The sequence below is a fragment of the Orcinus orca genome, chromosome 19 (genome assembly GCF_937001465.1).
Source record: "Orcinus orca chromosome 19, mOrcOrc1.1, whole genome shotgun sequence".
Classification (NCBI taxonomy): Eukaryota; Metazoa; Chordata; class Mammalia; order Artiodactyla; family Delphinidae; genus Orcinus; species Orcinus orca.
The window spans coordinates 3,280,025-3,303,305 of NC_064577.1; the positions used below are offsets into that span (position 1 = coordinate 3,280,025).

At 36.7% G+C, this 23,281-nt stretch overlaps 1 protein-coding gene across 5 annotated transcripts in view; it reads right to left on the reverse strand.

Annotated features, from left to right (window-relative positions):
* The window catches only part of SUZ12 (SUZ12 polycomb repressive complex 2 subunit), a 39,524-nt gene extending 16,559 nt beyond the window's left edge, over positions 1–22,965 (reverse strand). The window contains exons 1-7 of one of the 5 annotated variants that reach the window (XM_004267166.4): positions 22,169–22,965; positions 19,809–19,855; positions 19,660–19,724; positions 15,034–15,102; positions 6,062–6,111; positions 2,338–2,423; positions 337–568 (exon numbers count right to left, since the gene is read on the reverse strand). In XM_004267166.4, coding sequence (XP_004267214.1) covers positions 337–568; positions 2,338–2,423; positions 6,062–6,111; positions 15,034–15,102; positions 19,660–19,724; positions 19,809–19,855; positions 22,169–22,442 — 823 coding nt within the window. In that variant the 5' untranslated portion in view covers positions 22,443–22,965. Of the gene's footprint in view, positions 1–336; positions 569–2,337; positions 2,424–6,061; positions 6,112–15,033; positions 15,103–16,902; positions 16,967–19,659; positions 19,725–19,808; positions 19,856–22,168 lie in introns of those variants that run through there. The other 4 variants (XM_049701798.1, XM_049701799.1, XM_033423437.2 and 1 more) reach the window with 4 other exon arrangements.
* Between the last annotated feature and the right edge of the window lie 316 nt (positions 22,966–23,281).

A 23,281-nucleotide genomic window follows, 5' to 3' on the forward strand; every position in this document is an offset into this window, starting at 1 on the left:
TGCATGAAATGTTTCATCATACAACGAGAATTTTACAGATTAAATACCTAGTACAACACAATAGCCAAAAGTCTAAGAGCAAGGCCAATCTACGATAAAATTAATTATCTCATTAGACTATAAGAGATTTGCAAATAAAGGCCATGCTATTAGAACACATGCATTTATTTCTAGTTCTGCACCATTTTTCCTTCTAAATAATTATGAAAATAACTAAAAAAAGAAATATTCTGTACACAATTATGAATACTACGAAGATGTATTAGTTCATTTTCACTGATCACCTTAATAATCTCCAACAACAAAATCTAGTAAAATTATTAAAATAAAAATTACCAATATTTTCATTGGTTTCTCCATTAATCATTCCATTAAACTCTCTTCTTCCTGGACGAGTCACTCTAAATAGCAATGAGTAAGACTTCACCATATGGCTGTTACTAGGTTCAAATTCATTACTGGAAACTGCAAGGGACGGGAAATTTCCAGGTTTTGTTTGATTGAGGTCAGGATTCAAAGGCACCTGCTTTTTACCTGTAGGAACTTGCCTTATTGGACAACTTACATCCTGCAAAGGCAAAGATTATTATATTTATTTATGCATATGCAATTGTAAGAATTACAATAAAACCTCTAATCACAGCTATAGGAAATATGGTATAGGCCATGATTTCCAAATGGCATGCTAAAATTCTAACCATATGTCTGAAAATTGTGATGAAGCAAAAAGAAAATTTGGATCAACTATCTTTCAAATAATAGCACAATTGAGGATATCCTCAATATAATAAAAATAATGATATAATAGTATATCTAATATTTAGCTGATGGTCATCTGAAAGTTTTAAGTTAGAAATATAGAACTAAAACCATGCTTAAAATATTACAACTCATGTAAATTAATCTTTTCCCCTTAAACATTCTATTTTAACAAAATGACTCATAGGACTGTTAGAAATGAAAAAAGATTATTACAATAACCCCATTATCAACAACACTGAGAAATAGTAAATCCATATATTTAAATATATTGTTTATAAGAAGTAACATTAATCATCTTATGAGTAATATTCTGTAATTCTATAACTAGAGTTACGCTGAAAGAGCAAAGCTGAAAAATTGCAAGATGCAGAAGACCTTTTTAACAAGAAAATACAGTACATTATTTTGGGTAACTTCTTTTTAAAAACAAACAGAATACATGCTATGGTCTTAAAATTCTGCTCTACAAGAATATAAAATGAGAAAAATAAAAGTCTCCTCCATCCCCCAGGTCTTATACTCCAGAGAAGACTAATATTAGCAATTGGTTGTATATATCCTTTGAAGAAAACATTTACGCCTATTATTTTTTTTAACACAAAAAGGACCATACTATAGTTACAGGCACATTTTTTTGCCTAAATAATAGTATTATCTTGAATTTTCACATCACTACTTGTTGTGTATGGGGGTTGGGTGGGAGCATGGAGTATTACTAACTAACTTTATAGAGTTTTTAATACTTACACTGCTGTCTCCCATCACCTTGGTCTATTCCATACCAACGCTCTAGCACAGTTTTCACCATATCACCTTACTGTGATTGATTTTGGAAAAGCATGAGCAATCAGAACCTCTATACAGGTCATTCCATTTTTTTTTTTGGTCTCACCACATGGCTTGTGGAATTTTACTTCCCCGACCAGGGATCGAGCCCCGGCCCCCTGCAGTGGGAGCATGAAATCCTAACCACTGGACCGCCAGGGAATTCCCGCCCATTCTTAAAATACCCAAGGACTTAAGGCTACTAAAAGTATATCTGTTGGCTTTGGTGGGTTGCCCAGGAAATTTAACCACCATAATACTTGTTTCCATGGTGAAATGATTTCATCTTATAAATAAAAATTTGAAGCAATATATTTATAAGTTAATGGCTGATAATGCTAGAAACAAATTTCTTTGCCTGAGAGTAGTGTTACAAGATAATCCTTTTGGGGAAAACTCTCTCTTAGCCCTTATTTAAAACATTAATGTGTACAAATAGCTAAAACAAATAAGCTAAGAGACTGGAGTGGCAGGAAGCAACTGAATTTATGTCCTAAGATGCTAAAAGATAGCTTCTTCCCTTCACTGTCATACTCCTGTAACAGAAAGTTTTATGCAGATACCTATAGGCAGATTAGAAAAAACATGAAGATATGGGAGGTTGGCAAAAGAGGTTATCAGTTTTACAATTCAGCCATCAACATATTTAAAAGCTTTTAAGGTTTATATGCATAAACAATATATATGCATAAACATATTCAATGAAAAAAATTATTCCATTTCATCTACCAGTATCATCCTATACATTACCTTTCTTTTTTTGTGGCAGACTTTCACAAGCAGGACTTCCAGGGTAACAGAATTTTGTTCATTTTCTGAATTTTGTGATGGCTTATCTAAATAGAAAATCAATACTTTAAAATCTATTTTACACCTGATCTTAGCCAAAAGGCCAAGAAGTGATTAAAATCTATTTTTAAAAAATAGTATTCATTTTCCTAAGAAGTCTGAGAATTTACAAAAAAGACTTCCTATAATGAAGTCTTCTCAGAAGTTTACTCGTTCCTTTTTCCCAAAATCAGTTTCAAATTTGACAAATACAGTTAAGGCTTCTTAGTAGAAAGCACAAATGAAATAGTTCAGGAGAGGTTAACACACAAAATAAACATTAAAAATTTTTTTTCCTTCTTCTAAAATCTATTAGAAAAATCATTTAGTTTAAGATACATTTAAATTGAACTGGTTACTATTTTACATATTTCATTTCATTTTGAATGCTCAGATATTTAAACTAAAAGGCTCTTTTTGTTGTTGTTGTTTTGTTCTTTTTGTTTTTGCGGTACGTGGGCCTCTCACTGTTGTGGCCTCTCCTGTTGCGGAGCACAGGCTCCGGACGCGCAGGCTCAGCGGCCATGGCTCACGGGCCCAGCTGCTCCGCAGAATGTGGGATCTTCCCGGACCGGGGCACGAACCTGTGTCCCCTGCATCGGCAGGCGGACTCTCTACCACTGTGCCACCAGGGAAGCCCACTAAAAGGCTCTTTGATTTGATCAAAACTTACAACCAAAGGGATTTTAAAAAGTTTTCAAAAAATATTAAACATAAAACTTACATGCCTAAATGGGATAGCAAAAATCAAGATATTATTTACTACCTAGGGAAATCTTTTGGTTTATAATGTTTAGGAAATTTAATTTTAAAGTAATAGTCTATATTCTCTATATCAATGAACTAACAAAGGCTTCTGCAAATTAAGGTTCCAGAATACTTCCCTACAGCTTGTCTTTAATCCCAAAGGCATTAATAGTCCAAAAAACTTAAATATTTAATCATTCATTCATCAAGTTCCTAATATATCGAACTACTATGTACTTCTATATAGTTCTCTATATATTATAGATAAATCCATAAACATATACAGAAATAAAATAATTTTTGTTCTGAGATTTTGGACAATACTTCTTTCTACTTGAAAACATTCTTCTTACTCAGGGTGTATACATAAAATACATTTCAATCAGTCTCTTGAAAGTTGCATCCAGAATAAAAATAATTTAATATACCATAAAATAACCAAATATCTAAAATGCAGTAACAAAAATACTCTCTGAACAATACTCACCATGAAAATAGTACCCTAATAATCTTTGTGTATTCAATCTAAGCAGTCTCAAGTAGTAATTGCTAAACAAAAGTCTTCATTTAAAAACAAAAGAAAAAATAATCATATTTTAGGGATTGTGATGTTGCTTTTCTATCCTGATTTCTTAAAAAAAAAAACTACGAATATACCTTGAATAGACAAGGGAGGCAATATATCTGCTTCTTTCCAACTTCCACTAATTTCAAAGTTATAATGGGAAATTATTTTCTGGAAAAAGAAGTATCAACAGAGTTTACTTTCTCATTTACTCCAGTAATATCAAGAAAATAAAGTTCAAGTGAATTTGTGCAATTTTTGAACTTTTTTGTCATGTAGATGGGAAAAAAGTTTATTGTACCATGTTCCAGTTAATTTCAACTAATTAATTCAAGTAAATTTAATTACTATTAATTAATCAAATAATATTAATTAGTAAATATCATTCGATTAATATGCATAATGATTTCAGTGATTAATAATTTATATGTTTTATAGAAGCCCCTGAGAACAAAGGGCTAACAAACCTATAAAATTCAAATTATAAGCTTCTAAAGTATTAGAGTTCATGTACTTTTTAAGTATCACAGAAGACCAAGTATGATGAATGATTAGAAATATGAACTCTACAAGATGATTATAAATGATTTAGGAGGGAAAAAAACATGAAAATGCTACTGAGGTTACTTCTATATAAAAAAATAGAACAGATATAAGGCAAAACTAGAAGTAAAGTTACATTAACCGCTAATACAGATATGACCAGACTTCAAATTTCTTACATTAAAAACCTGATTAGTTATCAAACTGTTCTAATATAACCATTCTGCTTATTATTAAACTTTGTTTCTTACTAAACAATACCAAGGATGACCAACCTGACCTGTTTCTTATAAAGGTTTTATTCCACTACATGATTATTAAAGGATACACACACAAATTGAACATGGACAAGCCTAGAGGCATTTTATCCACTCTGAAACCAACTGAAACTTTACCCAGTACGTTTTCACCTCTTTTAATGAAGTAACATTTAAGACTATATAATTTTCTTTATATAATATCTAATACATTGATATATCCCATTGGTAGCAGTGGTTGTTTCAGTTGTTTTATTATTGTATTAAAAAAATACTCAAGGGCTTCCCTGGTGGCTTAGTGGTTGGGAGTCCGCCTGCCGATGCAGGGGACGCGGGTTTGTGCCCCAGTCCGGGAGGATCCCACGTGCCGCGGAGCGGCTGGGCCCGTGAGCCATGGCTGCTGAGCCTGCGCATCCGGAGCCTGTGCTCCGCAACAGGAGAGGCCACAGCAGTGAGAGGCCTGCGTACCGCAAAAAAAACAAAAAACAAACCAAAAAAACCTCAAAATGTTTAGGCAGAAAAGGGTTCTACTCAGGAGACTCTTCACCTATTCCAGGTTCTAAGGCAATTAACTACAATTCTCATCATAAGTCTTTATAATTTAAAGTTCGAAAAATGTTGGAAATAAAAAATCTAAGAAATTTAATTTCATTACAAGTCCTTCCCATTATTTTCTACTTACGATCTTTGGAAAGATGATGGCTCTGAGTTGGGTAAGATAATGTTACACACCGTTTTTAAAACTGCAATACTTAGAGCCCTAAAAGGTACGGTTGAGCGGTAAGAGCTGGCATTTCATCTATTTAGATATGAGCCAGATGAAGCTAACGTTTACCTTCGCAAGAATGATCCCACACAGCACTGATTATTTTAATAATTTAAAATCTACTTAAAACTTAAATAGACAGCAAGACAGCAATAAGAAAACCAGGCGATGAACACAACCTTATGTATAAAGTCTACTTACAATTTTTAAAAACTTTTAAGGCAGAGTTTCTTATTTATTTTTTTTATTTAAGTGTAGTTGATTTACAATATTGTGCCAACCTCTGCTGTACAGCAAAGTGACTCAGTTACACACATATATATTGACACATTCTTTTTTTTTTTCACATTCTTTTTTTAAAGCCAGAGTTTCTTAAAACCTGTTCCTCAGACAACGTACTTCTGAATTACCTTGGTGCTTTATTAAAATGCAGACTCCTAAGCTCCACCAAAACCCTGCTAGATCTGAGTCCCTGTAGGGTCCAGGTATACGTATTTCAAACAAACTGTCAGAATGTTTCTACACACACTAAAATTTAAGAACTACTACTTTTAAAGTTTAATGAGTTGCAAGTTACCTCCTCCATATCCCACCATTGACCAAATAAAGCAATAATTGAAACTGTTGGAGAAATCCACTAAAGAGAAATTAAATTATCAACATCACCATCTTTTCCATTAAATATAATTTTATGAATTTACACGCAATTTTATTTTTCAGTCACAAAGGTGTTTTGTTGTAAGAATGCCAATATGTTTAAGTACATACCATTTTTGTGGAAGAAACCAGTAAATGTAAGCTGCAGATGAGCTGACAAGCTAAACAGAACAAAAAAATTTTATCACTTTAATATTCTATAATAAAAATAACCTAAACTGTAAAATATAACACTGAAAGCAAAGCTACTTCAGCTAATTTATAAATATTTGGCTGTCTAATTCTTAACTCTGTTCAAGCCCATGACCCCATGCTCTCCCTGTTAAGTATGACATCCAAAACTGTGTTTATACACATTAAAAACACACGTACACACACACACACACAAATAAAAACAAAAACACCAAAGAAGCAAGGCAGAAAAAAACAGACCACCAAATAAGAGGCAAGATAATTTACTGTGCTTTAGTGTTCTACCTATAAAATGGGGACAGGTTTTCCCTTCCCACCCGTCAAAACGGTAGCTGAATCCAGGCAAAAGTGTTTGAGTATTTTCAAGCTAGGAATTTCAACCTCCTAACAAATGATGCAGAACCATCACTTTCTACTTCAATTAGGGATGAAATATACAATCACAAATCTGCTATAGATTTGTAATTTACTGTTTCAACTTGTCATTTTCACTTTTAGTTTTAGAAGCAATGAAAAGGAAGCATAAACTATAATGATCCTTTTGTTTTGAAAAATATTTACTACCAATGGAAAAACTATTAAGTTGGGCTAGAATAAACAAAAACATCAACAGGCTTTTGTAGTACCTTTAAACTGGAAAAAGAGAAATCTATCTCGTGATCAGGAGCCATTCATAACTTTCCAGAACAGATGTTGGGAAAAGGGAAGCAGTACTTTTACTCAAGAAATTGACTAAAGAATCAAAGTAAATAGCAGTAAAAGGGCAATAGGGATCAATAAAGGGTATGTTTTTGTTTTTTTTAAAATGATGGTGACAATCCACACATTCTTATAATCAGAGGGGAAGAGTTATATAAAGACTTTGAGGCAAGAGAGCGTTAAGGAACAAGTAATGACTGGAAATGAGGACATATTATAAAGAGGTTAGCTTTGTAACTTTGCCCAGGACTCTTCTTCTTCTTAGAGAAACAGGAGGTAAGTGAGATACTTCAACAGAGATGTGAGGATGCCTCTATTTTCTTAGTGAGGTAATCTATGAAAGTGTATGCTAAAAAAACTACAGGGTGGAGGTCCTGAAGGGCATTTCTAGAACAGTACTAAGAAAAGTATGCTAGGGTATCAGTAGAGAACAAAATGACTATGGTGGAGTAGAAGTGTAAGGGTCCAAGCAGAGTTAGAAAGCATAAACACAGAAAGAAAAAACTAAGAATAGCAACTATAACTTAAGTATCAAGAAAAATAAAATGGGATTCTTGAAAACAGGTAATTCATGTATATTACTTTCTGACACATATCAGATACGTTTCAAAAACACAGCGGGGAGTGGGGAGTTGACTATAAATGGGGCATGAGAGAATCTGTAGGGTTTATCTTAATTGTAGTGGCTGTTACCTGATTGAATGCATCAGAACTATACACCAAAGAGTGAATTGGAATGCATATAAATTTATACTTCAAAAACAAAAGTACAGGGCTTCCCTGGTGGCGCAGTGGTTGAGAGTCCGCCTGCCGATGCAGGGGACACGGGTTCGTGCCCCGGTCCGGGAAGATCCCACATGCCGCGGAGCGGCTGGGCCCATGAGCCATGGCCGCTGAGCCTGTGCGTCCAGAGCCTGTGCTCCGCAACGGGAGAGGCCACAACAGTGAGAGGCCCTCGTACCGCAAAAAAAAAAAAAAAAAGTACACTAAGGGGATCAACTGTAAAGGAGCTCAAAGGACTTTTTCAAGGTAATGAAAATGTTCTATATCTTAATTGTGGTTATGCTTGTGCGAATGCATACATTTGTCAAAACTCAAACTATATACTTACGGTGAGTGTATTTTATTGAATGTTAATTATACCCAAAGTTGATTTTTAAAAAGTATATCTACCATCTATGAAATCTACGTGCCATTTTACTAAAAGATAATTAGCATTTTCCTATCAAAACTGTTCCATAAATGTAACCTACAATGCAGAATTGGTGAAACTCCAAAACAAAACTGAAAGAAATATTCTACATTTTCCATGTTAGAAGATAATCCATTAGTCACAACCAGTCTATCCTATTCTTAGTTGCTTCAGTTAAACCTACATACTAAGGCCAGGTAAATTTTCTTAAAATGATTTCGAATGAATCATTCCTTTCTACAATTTTCTAATGGGTCCCAAACTGCGAAATCTTTTGTCTAACTGCTGTCTGTAATACGGTTCCCATTCCTTTTTTACCTCTACTAAAGCCATATATAGGAAAGTAGAATAGGATGACAAAATCCAAGCTTGAATTCTGGCTCCAGGTATTAGCTATGACCTGATATCTATAAAATGAGGAGATAACCTCTCTCAAGATTGTGAGGCTTGGATAAAATACTAAACAATCCATCAAAATACCCTCTCCCTTGGGCTTCCCTGGTGGCGCAGTGGTTGAGAGTCCGCCTGCCGAGGCAGGGGACACGGGTTCGTGCTCCGGTCCAAGAGGATCCCACATGCCGCGGAGCGGCTGGGCCTGTGAGCCATGGCTGCTGAGCCTGCGCTCCGCAACGGGAAAGGCCACAACAGTGAGAGGCCCGCGTACCACACACACACACAAAAAACCCTCTCCCTCTTCTACAAAGACCCATCCCCAAACATCCCAGAGCTTAATTTCCTTTACAAACACTTGTATTTACCACTTTTTTGTCACAATTTTTTCACACACATTCTCTTTTGACATATCAGTGTCCTTAGCACCTAGCAGTGTCTTACAGAAAGGCACTCAACAAGTGATTTTCAAAAGGATAATGATGTCCTCCCTAGAGTAATAAGATTTTTAAGTTCAGGGATCAGGACCCATTATACTGTAGTACTTATAATATTATTTACATTGTTTTTATAGGGAATGTGATTCTAAGTTCCAGCTGTGAAATGACAGAAATACCTTGCATTGATCTACCCCAGAAAATATTTTAAATTAGTGTTATTCAAAACGTGGTCTGCAAACTGAGGTCATTCGGGAAACTGTTACCATTCCACAACAAGGCAAGAAGTTGAGAATAAGACTTTAACCACTTTCATAAAAATTTAACATTGCCGTAACATCCAAGTATGTGATCAGTACATTTACAAAAGTATCCATCTACAAAAGACTGGAAATTAAAAACAAACAAAAAGGTCACCAAAGGATGGTCTGAGACAGTTTTAATTGCTACAAGTTAAATAAGATGGCAAGCACATTCAGCCACCATTATAACGTTTCTTTGAGAAAAGGAATTCCAAATTTCAATTAACCAACTTAAAAAACAAACGGGAATGTGATTTGCTATGCATAATTTCCCCTCCTCCTTCCCTTCCTAAAAGTAAACACTCTTGATATGTACCTAGAATAAAATGTAACAGTGAGGCCTAATTGATGGCTGAGTCCAAGGAAAAAGGGCAGTTTTCTTTCCCTTTGATTTACCCTCTTCCCTCTCTTGTGGTTACCGTGTCCACATTTTAACTGGTTAAACTGGATCAGAAGAAGAGAAGAAAGAAACATGGTCAGGCCTATTTAGTTTTAGGCAGCAAAGGATCTAGCTTAGATGATCAAGGTAAGATATCAGATAAGGATTTGGTTCATCTTTGTGATGTGTTCCCTATCTGTATCTTAGGAAGCAAGCAATATGGCAATAGGAAACTAGAGGGGGAATGTGAAATTTGGGGATAAGATTCTAAACACAAGTACCTGACAATTCTAAAGTCTGCAGAATAAGGTTAAGTAAATTTAAATTCATAAGGGACTAACATTTTGAGATGAGAGGAAACTCAAATTTTAAGAACAGCCAGATCCCACAGAAGGACAAACATTTTTATGCAGGAAAGAAACCAAGATTAGTGCCTTGAATTTGTACACATTAATCTGATAGTGGCAGGTGTAAGGCTTCATTTCTAGGGTCATGGCGGTATCACCTCAAAATAGCCCAAGTGTGATGATAAGCTATTTGGCATCTACACTATTACATTTCATGCTATGATGTATTATAAAGCTGAGGAATTGGTGACTGCATCAAGCCCATTATTCTGGAATCCAATGTCTCTTTCCAGGTTCAGACCTAAGGATGAGAACACTTTGCAGTGAGAAGATAAAGTTGAATGAGGGGTGGGAGTCCATTACATAAAAATGAATCACCTCCCAGAAGTATCGTAGACAGAACATAAAGGGATTATTGTAAAGCCAAAGATTATACAAGAAGGAACATTTTAAAAATTTGTTCCTATCTGGCCTCATTATATCGTGTATATATGTATACATATACATAATATATATGAAAACTGTAAATGTTAAGATAACTAGTGTTCTTATTAGTATATTGCTTCACACTGAACACTGTATGTATCGAGCTGTTTCTAAAAGATGTTTATTTTCTTTAAGAGTGAAAAAAACAGCCACTGCATTCAGTAAAAAAGAAAGTCAATAGAGATATGATTGTTTTGGGGAAAAAAATTTGTTCTTAAATACTTAGATTTTAAGAAGCCTATGCGTTCAGTGGTGAATGATAAGGCATCTTCAGGAGTAGGTATGTACAAAGAAATCTATGGCCCAGATTCTGAAAAACGAACAAAACTTAAGTTTGAAAAGATGCTGATTTGAAAACAACTTCAAAACTGACAATCAAGACGGAACTGTTAAAAAAAAAAAAGAGAAAGGGGAGGGAGGAAGACATCAGATCTTATTATGATGGAAAAGACAATCAACTTACGAAGCAGCTTGAAGTTTTAAAAATGCAGCTAAATCTACAAAAGAGGTGGCTAGGGAAACCCCATTAATGCAATATATCTATTTAAAATAATTTATGGCTTTCTTAGGATAAAGACCAACATCCTTAAATAGCCTACGAGGCTCTGCATTATCTGGTCATGGCCATCTGCTCTAGCCTCATCAAATGTCACTCTCCCTACTCTCTCTAGTCAGCGACTCTGGCCTCAAATGAGGTTATGTATAATATTCCCTTTATCAAGAATCACCTATTTGCTCACCCTCTATCCCCATTTTACTCCTATATTCATGTTTCAAATTTAAGCTCATTTCTTCAGGGAAGCCCTCACTGAACATCACTATTTCCAAATCCAACTCTCAAACAAGAGCTGAGTCTCCTGCTTTATACACCCACAGTTTCCCTATGTGTACTTTTCTTTCCCAGCACTTATTTTATAATTATATTTATTATACAATTATGTCTTTTTCTCCTAAATGCCGTTAAGTTCCATACAGGCAAGGTCTTCATCTGTTTTGCTCATCATTATATCCCCTAGGACTTAGTATAGTGTCTGGGACATGGTACACTAAGGAAATGGGAATCCCAGAAAAAAATCCCAGACTTTGTTACAGTACAAAAAGATGATAAAAGGAAGATTACTAATTCAAAAGTTTAGGTTGTAATAACAACAACAAAAAGTGATGAAAGGTACTTTACCTTATCAACCTACTAAAAACATAGGTTTGAAAATATATCTAGTAGATGTTCTAGTTCAGTTACCTTTGGAGGGGATTTCTCCAGCTACTAACAGTGGACCAGGAACAGAAAATGATTAAGTGGAAATGCTTCTAATTTGACCACAGGAAATACTTTTGGAAGCAATTCCAATTTGGGAATCTTTTCATGATACCTTTCAGTCAGTGGAGATGCACTTAGAAGAGATATGACTAGAGAATTCCAAAATTGGTAGGATAAATAGACCAAGAGACCCCCTGGGATCCTGCTAGAACAGAGAACTACAGAAAGATCAGAGATTTATACCAATAAACCATGGTGCTTGGTCAAAACTCCAAATAAATTCAAAACCCACAATATATTGGCATGCCAGAAACAAGAGACGGAGAAGATAGAATATAAGGCATTATATCAGAAATTCTAAAAAGAAAATAAAGATATTTTAAATATACATAACCACACCAAAAGAGCAAGGAGAAAGATTAGGAAAAACCTGGAGACTAGAGGTCTAGTCACTAGACTATGTGAAAAACCTGGTCAAATAGTGTGAACACTATGAATTTCTAAAATTTGCTAATTGCTGTGGAGTTTTCAGAAGCCACTGTTCAAGAAAAGAAACAATCTTCATAGTTGGTGGGTGTTATGGTTGAGTTTTAAGGTTACAAATGCAATTCTGGTCTACTGTCACAAATGGATACCTTAAAGAAGTGAAAACCATGAAATGTCCCATGTTTCTTTTTTCTATCAGCTCCTTCCCCTAATAAATTTCTGCCATTATCTGCGACAAGTAAGACAAATATAGATCTAGAGTATAAAACACAAAAAAGATCCTGGGACACCAACTTTATTTTGCACAGACAATGCCAGGAATTTGGTTTTGTTTATAAGTCACTACAACTGTCATAAACAGGTCAGGCATTTGACTGTTCTAAGCTTTGGGCTGTAGTACTACAGAAATTTGGGGTATCTTGATATTCTCCTGGAACTCTGAGAATGAAATACATTGGGTTTGAGAGTGGAGACATTAAAACTGTGGAAGTACTAAAAGAACATGAGTTCCAGTGGAAGATATCCAGATAGTAGCTACTGAACAGACCCAGGATCCAATTAAACTGAACAAGATATCTATGTTTGAGATGGTAAAGAATAAAAATATAGATGGAAATACCTTTTTGTATATGATTAAAGATTTTAATGTCTACTAATTAACGACATGGAACAACGAAGGTTTATTTTGTTCTCTCAGAGAATTTGCCCATAGATTTTACAAGTAAAGTTTTAAAATGCTGGCATTATATACTGGTGTCCAGAGAAGAACTTACAATCCTATGTGATAAGTTTAGTAGACCTATTGGTCTACTAAACCAATTATGCCTAATCTGAGATGAGAAATACACTGAAGAAATTTAATAATATAGGGCCTTGGGGGTAAACTTAAAATGAAGCAATTTCTCAATTAACTTTAGTGACTCGGGGAGCAACAATGAGACATTCATAAAGATGGGGGCCGGAGGGGGTGGTTGAAGCACCTAGTACAGTAACTCAGTACCTCCTGGGCCTAAAGTGCCTCACTGGGTATTAAATAAGCATGGTCAGCTCCAACAGAGTTAGGTCTGTTTCAAAAAAAAAAAAAAAAAAGATCTTGGGTGTTGAAATGACCAACTCACTGGTCCCAGCTAGATCCTAGAGAATGAAAAAGTTGTTTTTCAAAATTACAAGCAGGAATTCTATGCAACCCTCTGATGTTTCTGTGAGTTGGTTAACAATACCCCTGTCATAGTACTGGCCTAGCTATTGAACCCATTGGGTCAAAAGAAATATAATTATTGGGTGAGTGATTATTCAGAGAGAATTGACCAGTATAATCTATCTTCCTCACAACACACACTATAAAGGAAGTTCTGTAATATTTATCAAAGCCAGTGTCACAATGAGATAGTAGTAAGGTTTAGCAGTGATGAAGGTGGAACCCTGATGGGGAAGATGAAGAAAAGGGTCAAGTTTTCTTCTTGGTTCATTCTTCCTTCTCACATGAGCCCTGAAAGACCTGGAGGGCAAACTATTAAGGTGTTTATGAGAAAAGAAGTGAGGATGTCAGGTCAGGCTCTGACTACAGCTTTATACTTTAAGTTAAAAAGGCCCTGAGGATCCCAAAAGCTCTGTCCAGGGTAGGTGAACAGCCAACGATCTGGAATAGAAATTCAAGCAAAGAATAGAGAGGGCATGCGCTAGGAATATTCCCAGTCTTTATAAACCTGTATTGTAAGGTATTCCTTGGGCAATAATAGATTAGGTAAAGATTTGGGAATGGACTATCAAAGTTTATTTACAAATCAAGATTGCCTAGATATGGAAATATAAATTACACTTCAGTTCTACAAGACTGCGAATACTGATATAAAAATTTTTAAATGCAATAAAAAAATTCCAGTAACAAAATAACCTAATTGAAAAGGTGAACTTAAAATAAAAGCAATTGAAAAATGATATCTTATACTAGTCACAAAAATGAGAAAGTATAAATGAAGCATCATTAAGTCAGTGTACATCCTATCTAAATTGGTAAGATATGATTTAAAACTTCAAGAGAAAAAGAAAAATCCATGTGGCAATTTTCCCAATTCCATTTTTTTTTAATCTAGTATTTTTAGTTCTACATTCTTCCTAAAAGTAGTCAATGAATAAACAAAGACCACCCAAGTCCCTGTTTCTCTTTAGAATAATATTCAACTTTCTTTAGTTTACATATGAAATAATAAATAGAAGCATACTGTCGAGAAATGGAAGCATACTGTGTAGCCTAGGCAGATATTAGACTAGTCAGAACATTTAGGGATTAGTTCTGGGTAACACATGTGAAAACAGACAATAAGATTCCATCCAAAGGGCCAGGTTTCTGAAACTATCATGTGATAAACATATTTCAAATATAAACTAAAGTTAAGAATATTTTGCCTGAAAGATGTAAATAAGAGCAAGGACAAGATGGGAAAAAAAGAGAGAGAGCCTCTCTCAGAATTGTAGATGATTACTTAGAAGAGATGTGATGTTGTGAAGCACCTGGCACAGCACCTAGCGTATACATTGAGTATTCCATAAAAAATGAGTCTCCATCATTCTTTAGATGAGGTAGTAGGATTAATACTAACTACAGAAGTTACAGAAACTTTGATTCAGAATGCAAGAAATTGGTAGTAGAGAAAAACAATAATGAACAGAACTGCCTTAGAAAACAGTGAGTTCCCAGCATTAGAGATATTCAAGATGAAGCTTAAGAACTGATTCTCTGCCAGGGATGCTACAGAAGAAGTAATCCCTGATTTGTGTATGAGTTTGGACCAACTGACATCTAAGGTTCATTCTAACTCCTTACAATATTGAGGTGATCACTAGGAAAATGATCTCTGTACTTTTTCCTCTTTCCTCAAGTATGTCACTTAATGTAAACTTATAGGTTATCTTACCTATGAGATTCTTGCTCTCCTTTCATTTTCTCTACTTTTGATAACATATCATCAACTTTAAATGTTTTCCTGGAAGAAACAGATAAACAAAATAATCACTTCTCAACTGGGAAAAACAAACAGATTACACTTTATTGTCACTATAATAGGCAAGTTGGAGATCTGATTTTATTTATAATAAGATAAATTATGGGATGGTTAGCCATAACAATGAATACTATCGAGACAGTGTATGTTGTAATACAGCAAACAAGCCTTCAAGTCCCATCTCAAATGCTAACTTTTCCACGAAACCTTTTGTAATTATTCCCAAACCAGAGTGATTTTTCCCTACCTATGGCACTTGGTTTACATTTATTTTGACATTTAGTCTCCTAAATGTGAAACTTGCATAAATATTTTATTTCTACTAGATTACTAGCTCCTGAAGGGCAGAGATTTGTTTTCTTCAAGGAAAGCCACATAGTGCTTGGCATATTGCCTTATACTTGGTAGGTGTTCAAGCATTTGTTGGACTGAGCCAAACAAATGCAAATTATGTATATTTTGAAACACTCATATTTCCATTAAGTAACCTGACAAATATGGATATTCCATAGAACAAATATGAAGTTAGTAAAACACACTCAAAGATTAGCAGCAATGGCTAAAGTTAAGTATGTCATTTTAAAGAGATGGTTGTCACCATCATGAAAAAAATTTGAAGTTTAAAGGACATACCCATCAAATCATAACAAAATTAGCAGCTTTTAACTTAACAACTTTAAGAGAAAAAAGTAATTTCCAATAAAATAGAAGCTTATATTAAGAATAACCACACACCTAGCAAGCAATTTAAGAATGAATGGATTCTAAAACAAGCCTCATCTTAGTTCTTAAGGTGCTCTACTATATACATTTTCTAGAAGCTGAAAGACTAGACCCATATATGTTAACTGGAAACAAATATTTCTATTTATACTCATATATTTTCTTCAAATTTAGAACTTGGAAAGATTCATGTATTCTTGTAAATTTTGAATTCAGATATTAGAAATTACTAATATGCTCATTCCTCAAAAACAGCTATTGTACTCAACTACTATAATAAAAATTATCAGTAGAGAAATGTTAATGTAAATATATTGTAGTCAAACACTGATAGGAAGAGCAGAATTGATATGATCTATATTTCAGGTGAATAAATAGCCTCCATTAACAAAAGATCTTTTTTATAAAAAAGCTTCTCTCTTTACCTTTAGAGTTACTGAAAACCTCAATATCAAAGTCTCACCCAATAAAGCATAGTAAGGAGTTCTTTATGAAGGATGGCAGGCAATACATTTTCAATCTCCATAGATAAGAGAGAAGAAAGAAGAAAAATGTAGGATTCTTTTAGGCTAGTTACAAAGAACTTTTCAGTATAAATACTGAAATGTACTACTGAGGAGGGTTGTAAAGTTACTGAAAACTTTTTAGAATAATATGTTTATCTTTGTGTAATGATTAAGAAGAAACCCTGTCTGTAGGAAGAAAAGTTAAGACTGTAGGTCACAAGGTTCACCTCTTCCAACTTTATGGAGTTGTACATAGGAAAACTGGATATTAACAGCCATTTGAATAGATCATACAGGTAACCCAGCATTCCTTAGGAAAAACAAACTGTATAGGCAACTACATAAAAGCAGCCCCACCTCCCAACACCAAGTATTTGTTTCTTTAGAAAGGTACTGCTACTGTAGCTCAGATTTAACAAGGGAAATAGTTATCAAAAAGGTCATCATAAAGGAGAATATTCTTAAAATTCAAGGAATTTTTTGGGGAGGATTCAGAAACAGCTTACATAAAACCTACTAAAATGGATTCAATAAAAGATGCCGTTGTCCTCACCAGTATTTCCACTGTGCCAGTGTAGTGTCAGCCTACAGAATGTGAATACCTCTATGAAGTGCAACTAAAGTAAAAGGCAAGTTTAACAAATATTATCAGATTTAATGTTACACCTGCTTATACAACTTCAAAAGGAGTGATAAATGTACTCCAACAATGAATATTATGTTATTGTGTAACAGTACAAAAGGAGTTCCAAAAACATTCTGAGCAAAGGTATTGTACTAAAAGCAATTCTGTAAAAGCAGTTCCAAAAACATTTGGAACAAAGACTACTATCACTGGGCTGAATTCATCACCTTCCAAATTCACCAAGTACTTTGAAAAGGACAGCGCTCATTTGAAGATATTAAGTTGTAGCATAATTTGTTAAAAATCAGTCTTATTGTCTTATATACGCCAGGCATACAACAAAAGAATTAAGTGATTCCTAACGCATTTTTACACAGAAGTAAACTAAATGTAATGTATATGTTTCTTGGCTGGCAAACTGCTTCGGAACTGTCCCAAAGGACAATTTTTTACCTAAGGGGTACTAAATTAAGAAAGTTCATTTCTACTGCCATGCTTTTAAAATTGCCTCCACTCATTAGCAGACAACAGAAATGTATCCCACAATGAGGCAGTCAAATAGTCTAATAAACAAATATGATGTATATTTTTTAATCCACTTATGGATTAAACTCAAATTTATTCTGAAAACACTTTATCACTTTAAAATTAAAATCGGGGGCTTCCCTGGTGGCGCAGTGGTTGAGTCCGCCTGCCGATGCAGGGGACACAGGTTCGTGCCCCGGTCTGGGAAGATCCCACATGCCGCGGAGCTGCTGGGCCAGTGAGCCATGGCCGCTAAGCCTGCACGTCCGGAGCCTGTGCTCCGCGACGGGAGAGGCCACAACAGTGAGAGGTCCGCGTACCGCAAAAAAAAAAAAACAAAAACCGGGCAGCATTCTAGATGATAACTGAAGTACTTAAAAAAAATTTTTTTTGGCCGCACCTCAGCATGTAGGATCTGAGTTCCCTGACCAGGGATTGAACCTGCGCCCACTGCAATGGAGCCTGTGCTCCGCAACGGGAGAGGCCACAACAGTGAGAGGCCCGTGTACAGCAAAAAAAAAAAAAAAAAAAAAACTAAAAGAAAAAGTTTACTACTTAATCAAATTCTCCTAGTTTTATAGAGTAAATCAAGGGTCTGCAAATTATGGACCATCGGCCAAATCCAGGCTGCTGTCTCTTTCTGCACAGCCTATGACCTAAGAATGGTTTTTACAGATAAAACATTTGCAAGTGATTTGATAACAGAGAATACTAACTCTAAATCCCAATTAAGCTAAATGTTATCCCTCCCACCCCACCCCGAAAAAATAAAAGAATCCCACATTTCTCACTAGTAGGCACATATTACAAAACACTGTACTCCCTGGCTCTAGTGGTTAGGACTTGGCGCTCTCACTGCCAGGGCCGAGGTTCAATCCCTGGTCAGGGAACTAAGATCCCAAAAGCTGCACAGCAACCACCCCCCACCACCACCAAAAAAAAAGAAAAGAAAAAAAAAAGGAAACACTGCACTCAATTATTATGTTTTGAATTTCATCAATAAAAAAATTTGTTGATATTCATTTTCTCTTTTTGTATAAGTACCTACATACTACCTAATATCCTCAATTCCGTTTCCTGGACCACAAAGCCTAAAATATTTACTATCTGGTCCTTTAGAGAGAAAGTTTCCTGAATCCTGGCATACAGCAGACAGGTAAAGAGCTGACATAATTCTGCTGCCTAATCCATCACCTTCTTCCTAGTTATTTAGGCACCTGGCAGGTTTCACCCGTTAAATGCAATGCGCGCGCGCTCGCGCTCTCTCTCTCTCTCTCTCTCTCTCTCTCTATTCAGAAAGATTACCAGATGACAAAGAGTTGTAACATTTCAATCCTTCAAAAATACATCTAGATATATCTACAAAGCTAAACTATGTCTCGCTGTAAAAAACGCGGTGCTTATTTAATAACCAGTAGGAGTCTCCAAAGGAGTTTAGTTTCAAAGTTTACTGAAAAGCTTAATGGTTTTACAAAGTCAAGACTATAACAATACCAAATGCTTAGTAGAGGTTCTCTCCTTTAAATTTAAAGTTCTTCACTTGATATGTTCAGTAAATAATCATGGGCGCAGAACAAGAAACTACCATTCTATAATTATATATGGTTAAATGTTACAAAGCAAAAACAAGCTCTCTGACACCTTCAGATTCCACTTTAAGACTAGGTGATTAGGATTAAGAAATTTTTAAAGACATTCCTCCTACTGACTTCAAAAGTATTTCCCTTTTAATAAGACAACCACCAAAGATATAAAATGAGACTTTCTGAACCTATCATCATAGAAGTGAATTCTTTATTGTTAGAACATATAAGAAATATTCAGACATTAACTGTTAAATTTATGTATCAAAGATAATTCCCATGAGCCCGTTAGTAAATATTTAAATCCTCAACTTCTACCAAACTTGAAAATAACTATTAGCACAGAGTAAAAAAATTAGTCAGTAAAATCACTTCATTTACTCCACTACCAAATCATTTGTTAGGAAAAAACTGGCAATCAACTGGGATTTACAAAAATGATACTATTAAAAATCGCTTTGCAACCAATTCACTCTTTCACCTCAGTTTTCATATTTAATCTTTCAGTAGAAATCATACTTTAAAACAAAATTTTAACATGGTTTGAACAACTTGAAATAAGATTCATAAAATGTACCTTTTGATGTTTGTTCTGGAGTTTCGATGAGACATGTAAGTAAGAGTTCTATGCAAAAATATTGGCTATAAAAAAAGTTAAAATATTAAAATTAAATAGATGAAATTCTAGGAAAAAAATAATATCAGTAAATTTTGTTGATTACTTACCGCTATAAGATTTCGCGTTCGAAGAAACCTATAGATCTGCGTTGGTTCTAGGTAACAGAAACAAAATCCAAAGTTATCTAAATTTACTCATACTTAAGTTGTTAAGAAAATACCAACCCAGCCCATGTTATAACCAATATAAACCAATAACCTATTAGTGAAACTATGTAGTGAATATTTACATCAAGAAAATAAGTATGCACAATTAGATCAAAAGACATTCAATATACAGCATACATTCACAAAACGCATCTACATTTAAAGTTTCTCTACAATCTAGTTCTTAAACCTTACATTTCTAAGGTAGCTATTTTAAAACCAGTCTGTATGCAGAACTGAAAAGAAGCAGTTACATTCATTTAACTTAGTTAATTTAAACTATTTATAACCTATCTACTTCTAAAAAGTAGCTAAAATGAGGTAGTTGGATTCAGTAAAAGAACTCTTTATTGAAGCCAAATAACAAAATAAAATGTTCACTTTTTAACTGGTCTTTTCAGAAGTCTGTACAGTAGTCAGCCGAAATGGAATAAAACCGTTACCTCGATAGATGTCCTAATACAGATATAATCAAAGTGAAATCCAAGACACAAGTTAGCTAAAATTTTCGATGAATATTGCTAGTTATAGTTCAAGTTTCTATTTTGCTCAGTGTAAATATTACCTCAGTATGTAAATACTACCTCAACACATATTTTTAAAGTAACAGATTCCCAGAGTGTTTTTAATGCTGTTTAGTTAAAATCTTGTTATAAAGGACTTAGGTTACAGATAGAAAATATTTTATATACAAGTACCATAATACCAGGTACATTAATGACCTGTTAGTATTGTTTCTTTAAATAAAGCAGTATAAAAATGACCTAATATGACTAACTATATTGGTAAATACATCAAAGCATATAAACTTCTCAGAAACTAAGATTAATATTAGAGAAGAATCAAGTTGTTTTGTGACCATATCTAACTCTTAATGACAGTTCATCTCTCTAAAGTACTCATCAAAAGAGCAAAACAGCTAAAACTTTCTTGCAGGATTTGTCTTCTCACAACATTTAGAAAGAATTTTTTAAATTTCCACTTAATCTTCAGTTAGTTTAGTTTCAAATAAACTAAAAGGAGATGAGATGTTTTAGAAAGGCTGCAAACATGTATGTTTACTGTCATCACTGTGCTTTAGTTCTCCACCATTATTTCCAACTGAAAGCCTCTCCAGATTTCTGAAAGTATATTGAGCAAACGCTAGAATAATGTGAATCTTTCTCAAGCAGGTTCAATACTAATTTCAATAAAACCCGAAATTCCTTGTATTAAATTCCAATTAGAATTTCATGAAGCACTAATGAGAGAGAATGAAAGAAGGGTATTAAACAACGTAATACATCTTTCCAAGAACAGCTGATACCATGCCCTTAACATATGCCACAAAAAAATTGTAAATAAAGACATTGAGTGGTAGAGCTGAGTTTATTCAAGTCTCTGTAAGATATCTAGCTATTAAAGGTCATCCAAATTACAACATCCGTACAAAAGCAAAGAGGAAAACAATCAGGATGTAATATTCATTAAAGAACAGTTCAGATTACTCATAGTCATGACATTTCTTATATATTCTATTGTTTCTTTCCAGACACCTTGCCCCCCTTCCCAAATTAAGTCGTAGCTTTGCCCTCCAAACAGACCTTAAAAACAGAAACTGACATCAGAAAATGGCCCGAAATTAAGACAACTACAAACGGGCAGAATTCCGAAATCGTCTAGAGAGAAATAAGATGCTTAAACACTGCCTGTCTCAGTTTACGTACCCATGAAACGGGTGGAAAGATGTGAAAGGTGTAGAGCATCAAAAGGTGCCATGTTAATGCACCAAGTTAGTGCGAAGGCATTTCAGACTAATGACAATTTGGTCGATTTTACTGCACTCCTCTCTTCACAGGCTTAATTTTGCTCCTCTAAACCTACAACCGACAGCCTTGTACTTCTATAGTACGGAAGGCATGAAAGAAAGCAAGAACTAGTCCTGAGATCTGACGGTAGATCCAACTGTACAGTCCAACTGTGACCTCCCCACCTAAAAAGCAGCCTGCTCTCAACGCGGGGCCCCATGCCTCAGCTCGCGTGTAAATCTTCGGGGAGGCACGAACCTCACCTGGACCCCCTAGTCCACCTCCCCCAAAGGCCCTAGACTTCGGGCCCCCTCGAGCCGTAACCCCGGAAGGCGGAACGGCCCCCTCAATTTCGCCCTCCACTCCCGAATCAAACCGACTACCGGTGAGGAAGGGGGTCCCAGCACGAGTGTCCCGGCCCCCTAACGCTGCAAGAGTGGGGATTCCTGCCCTCAAAGCCTTCATCACACTCACTCTCAAAGGCCTGGAGGAAAAGCTCGTGGTCAGCCTGGACGTGCTCCATTTTCGGCTTCTTCACCGGTAACACCGCGGCCCCCGCCGCTGCCGCCACGGAGGAGGAGGAGGAGGCCGAGTAACTGCCGCCGCCTCCACAGCCCCCGCCGCTGGATTTGCCGCCCGACGCCGTCGCCGCCGCCACCGCCGCCGAACCCCCGAAGCCGCCTCCCCCGGACCCCGCGCTGGGCCCCGAGCCGCCCCCTCCCCCACCGCCGTGCTTCTGAGGCGCCATCGCGGTTCCTGCCTCCTCCCCCCGCCAGCTACCCGCCGGGCGGCCCCGGAGAGTAAGCGCCGGCAATACCAACCGCTCGCCCCAGCAGGCTCCGGCGGACCGAGGGGGGAAGGAGGAGAGAGGGGAGGAGAGGGGAAGGGAAGGGAGGAGGAGAGGAGGGAAGGAGGGAGGAAAAAAAAGTGTCTCCTCCTGAGAGCCCCGCTCCGCTCGGGAGACCGCTCACCCTAGCCTGGCCTCGCTCCGCCCACTTCCCCCGCCCGGCGCTCTGATTGGCCGGCGGGAGCGCGCGCCGCCCGGCCGCCCAGCCTGTTGGCCCGCGGATTCCCCCGTCAGTCACGCGGAGGCGCTTCTCGCGGAGGCGCGGCTTGGTTGGCCCGTGCGCGCTGCCGATCGCGGGCCCGGCCGCCTCTTTGAACTGAATTCGCGGGAAAATTAGGGGTCGGAGCGGCCTTCCTGCTGGCCCCGGTGCATTGTGGGGAGAGAGGGACCCAGCGAGCGGCTTAGGGAGCCGTTTCTCGCCTTATGAGCGTCGTCAGTCGCCGCCCCCGGGGGATACAGGACCCCTGAGGAGAGGCGGGCCGCTGAGGAACGGGGAGGCGGGTGCTGGGGGGTCGAGGGGCTTGTTAAATGAACTGAGATCCATGCCGGATCATCGAGTCTCTAACTTCACAGAAAGGGGCCTGCCTGGGGGTTGGTCGGGTCGCTTCTGGTCTGAGGGGCTCTCAGGGCGAGGATCTGTTCCCCGGTCCCCTCGCCACCACGTGCCTCAAGCCACCCTTGGCCGAATCCCACCCAGCGAGCCCTAGAGAGGACTGGGGGCAGCCAACGGGTTGCGGCTG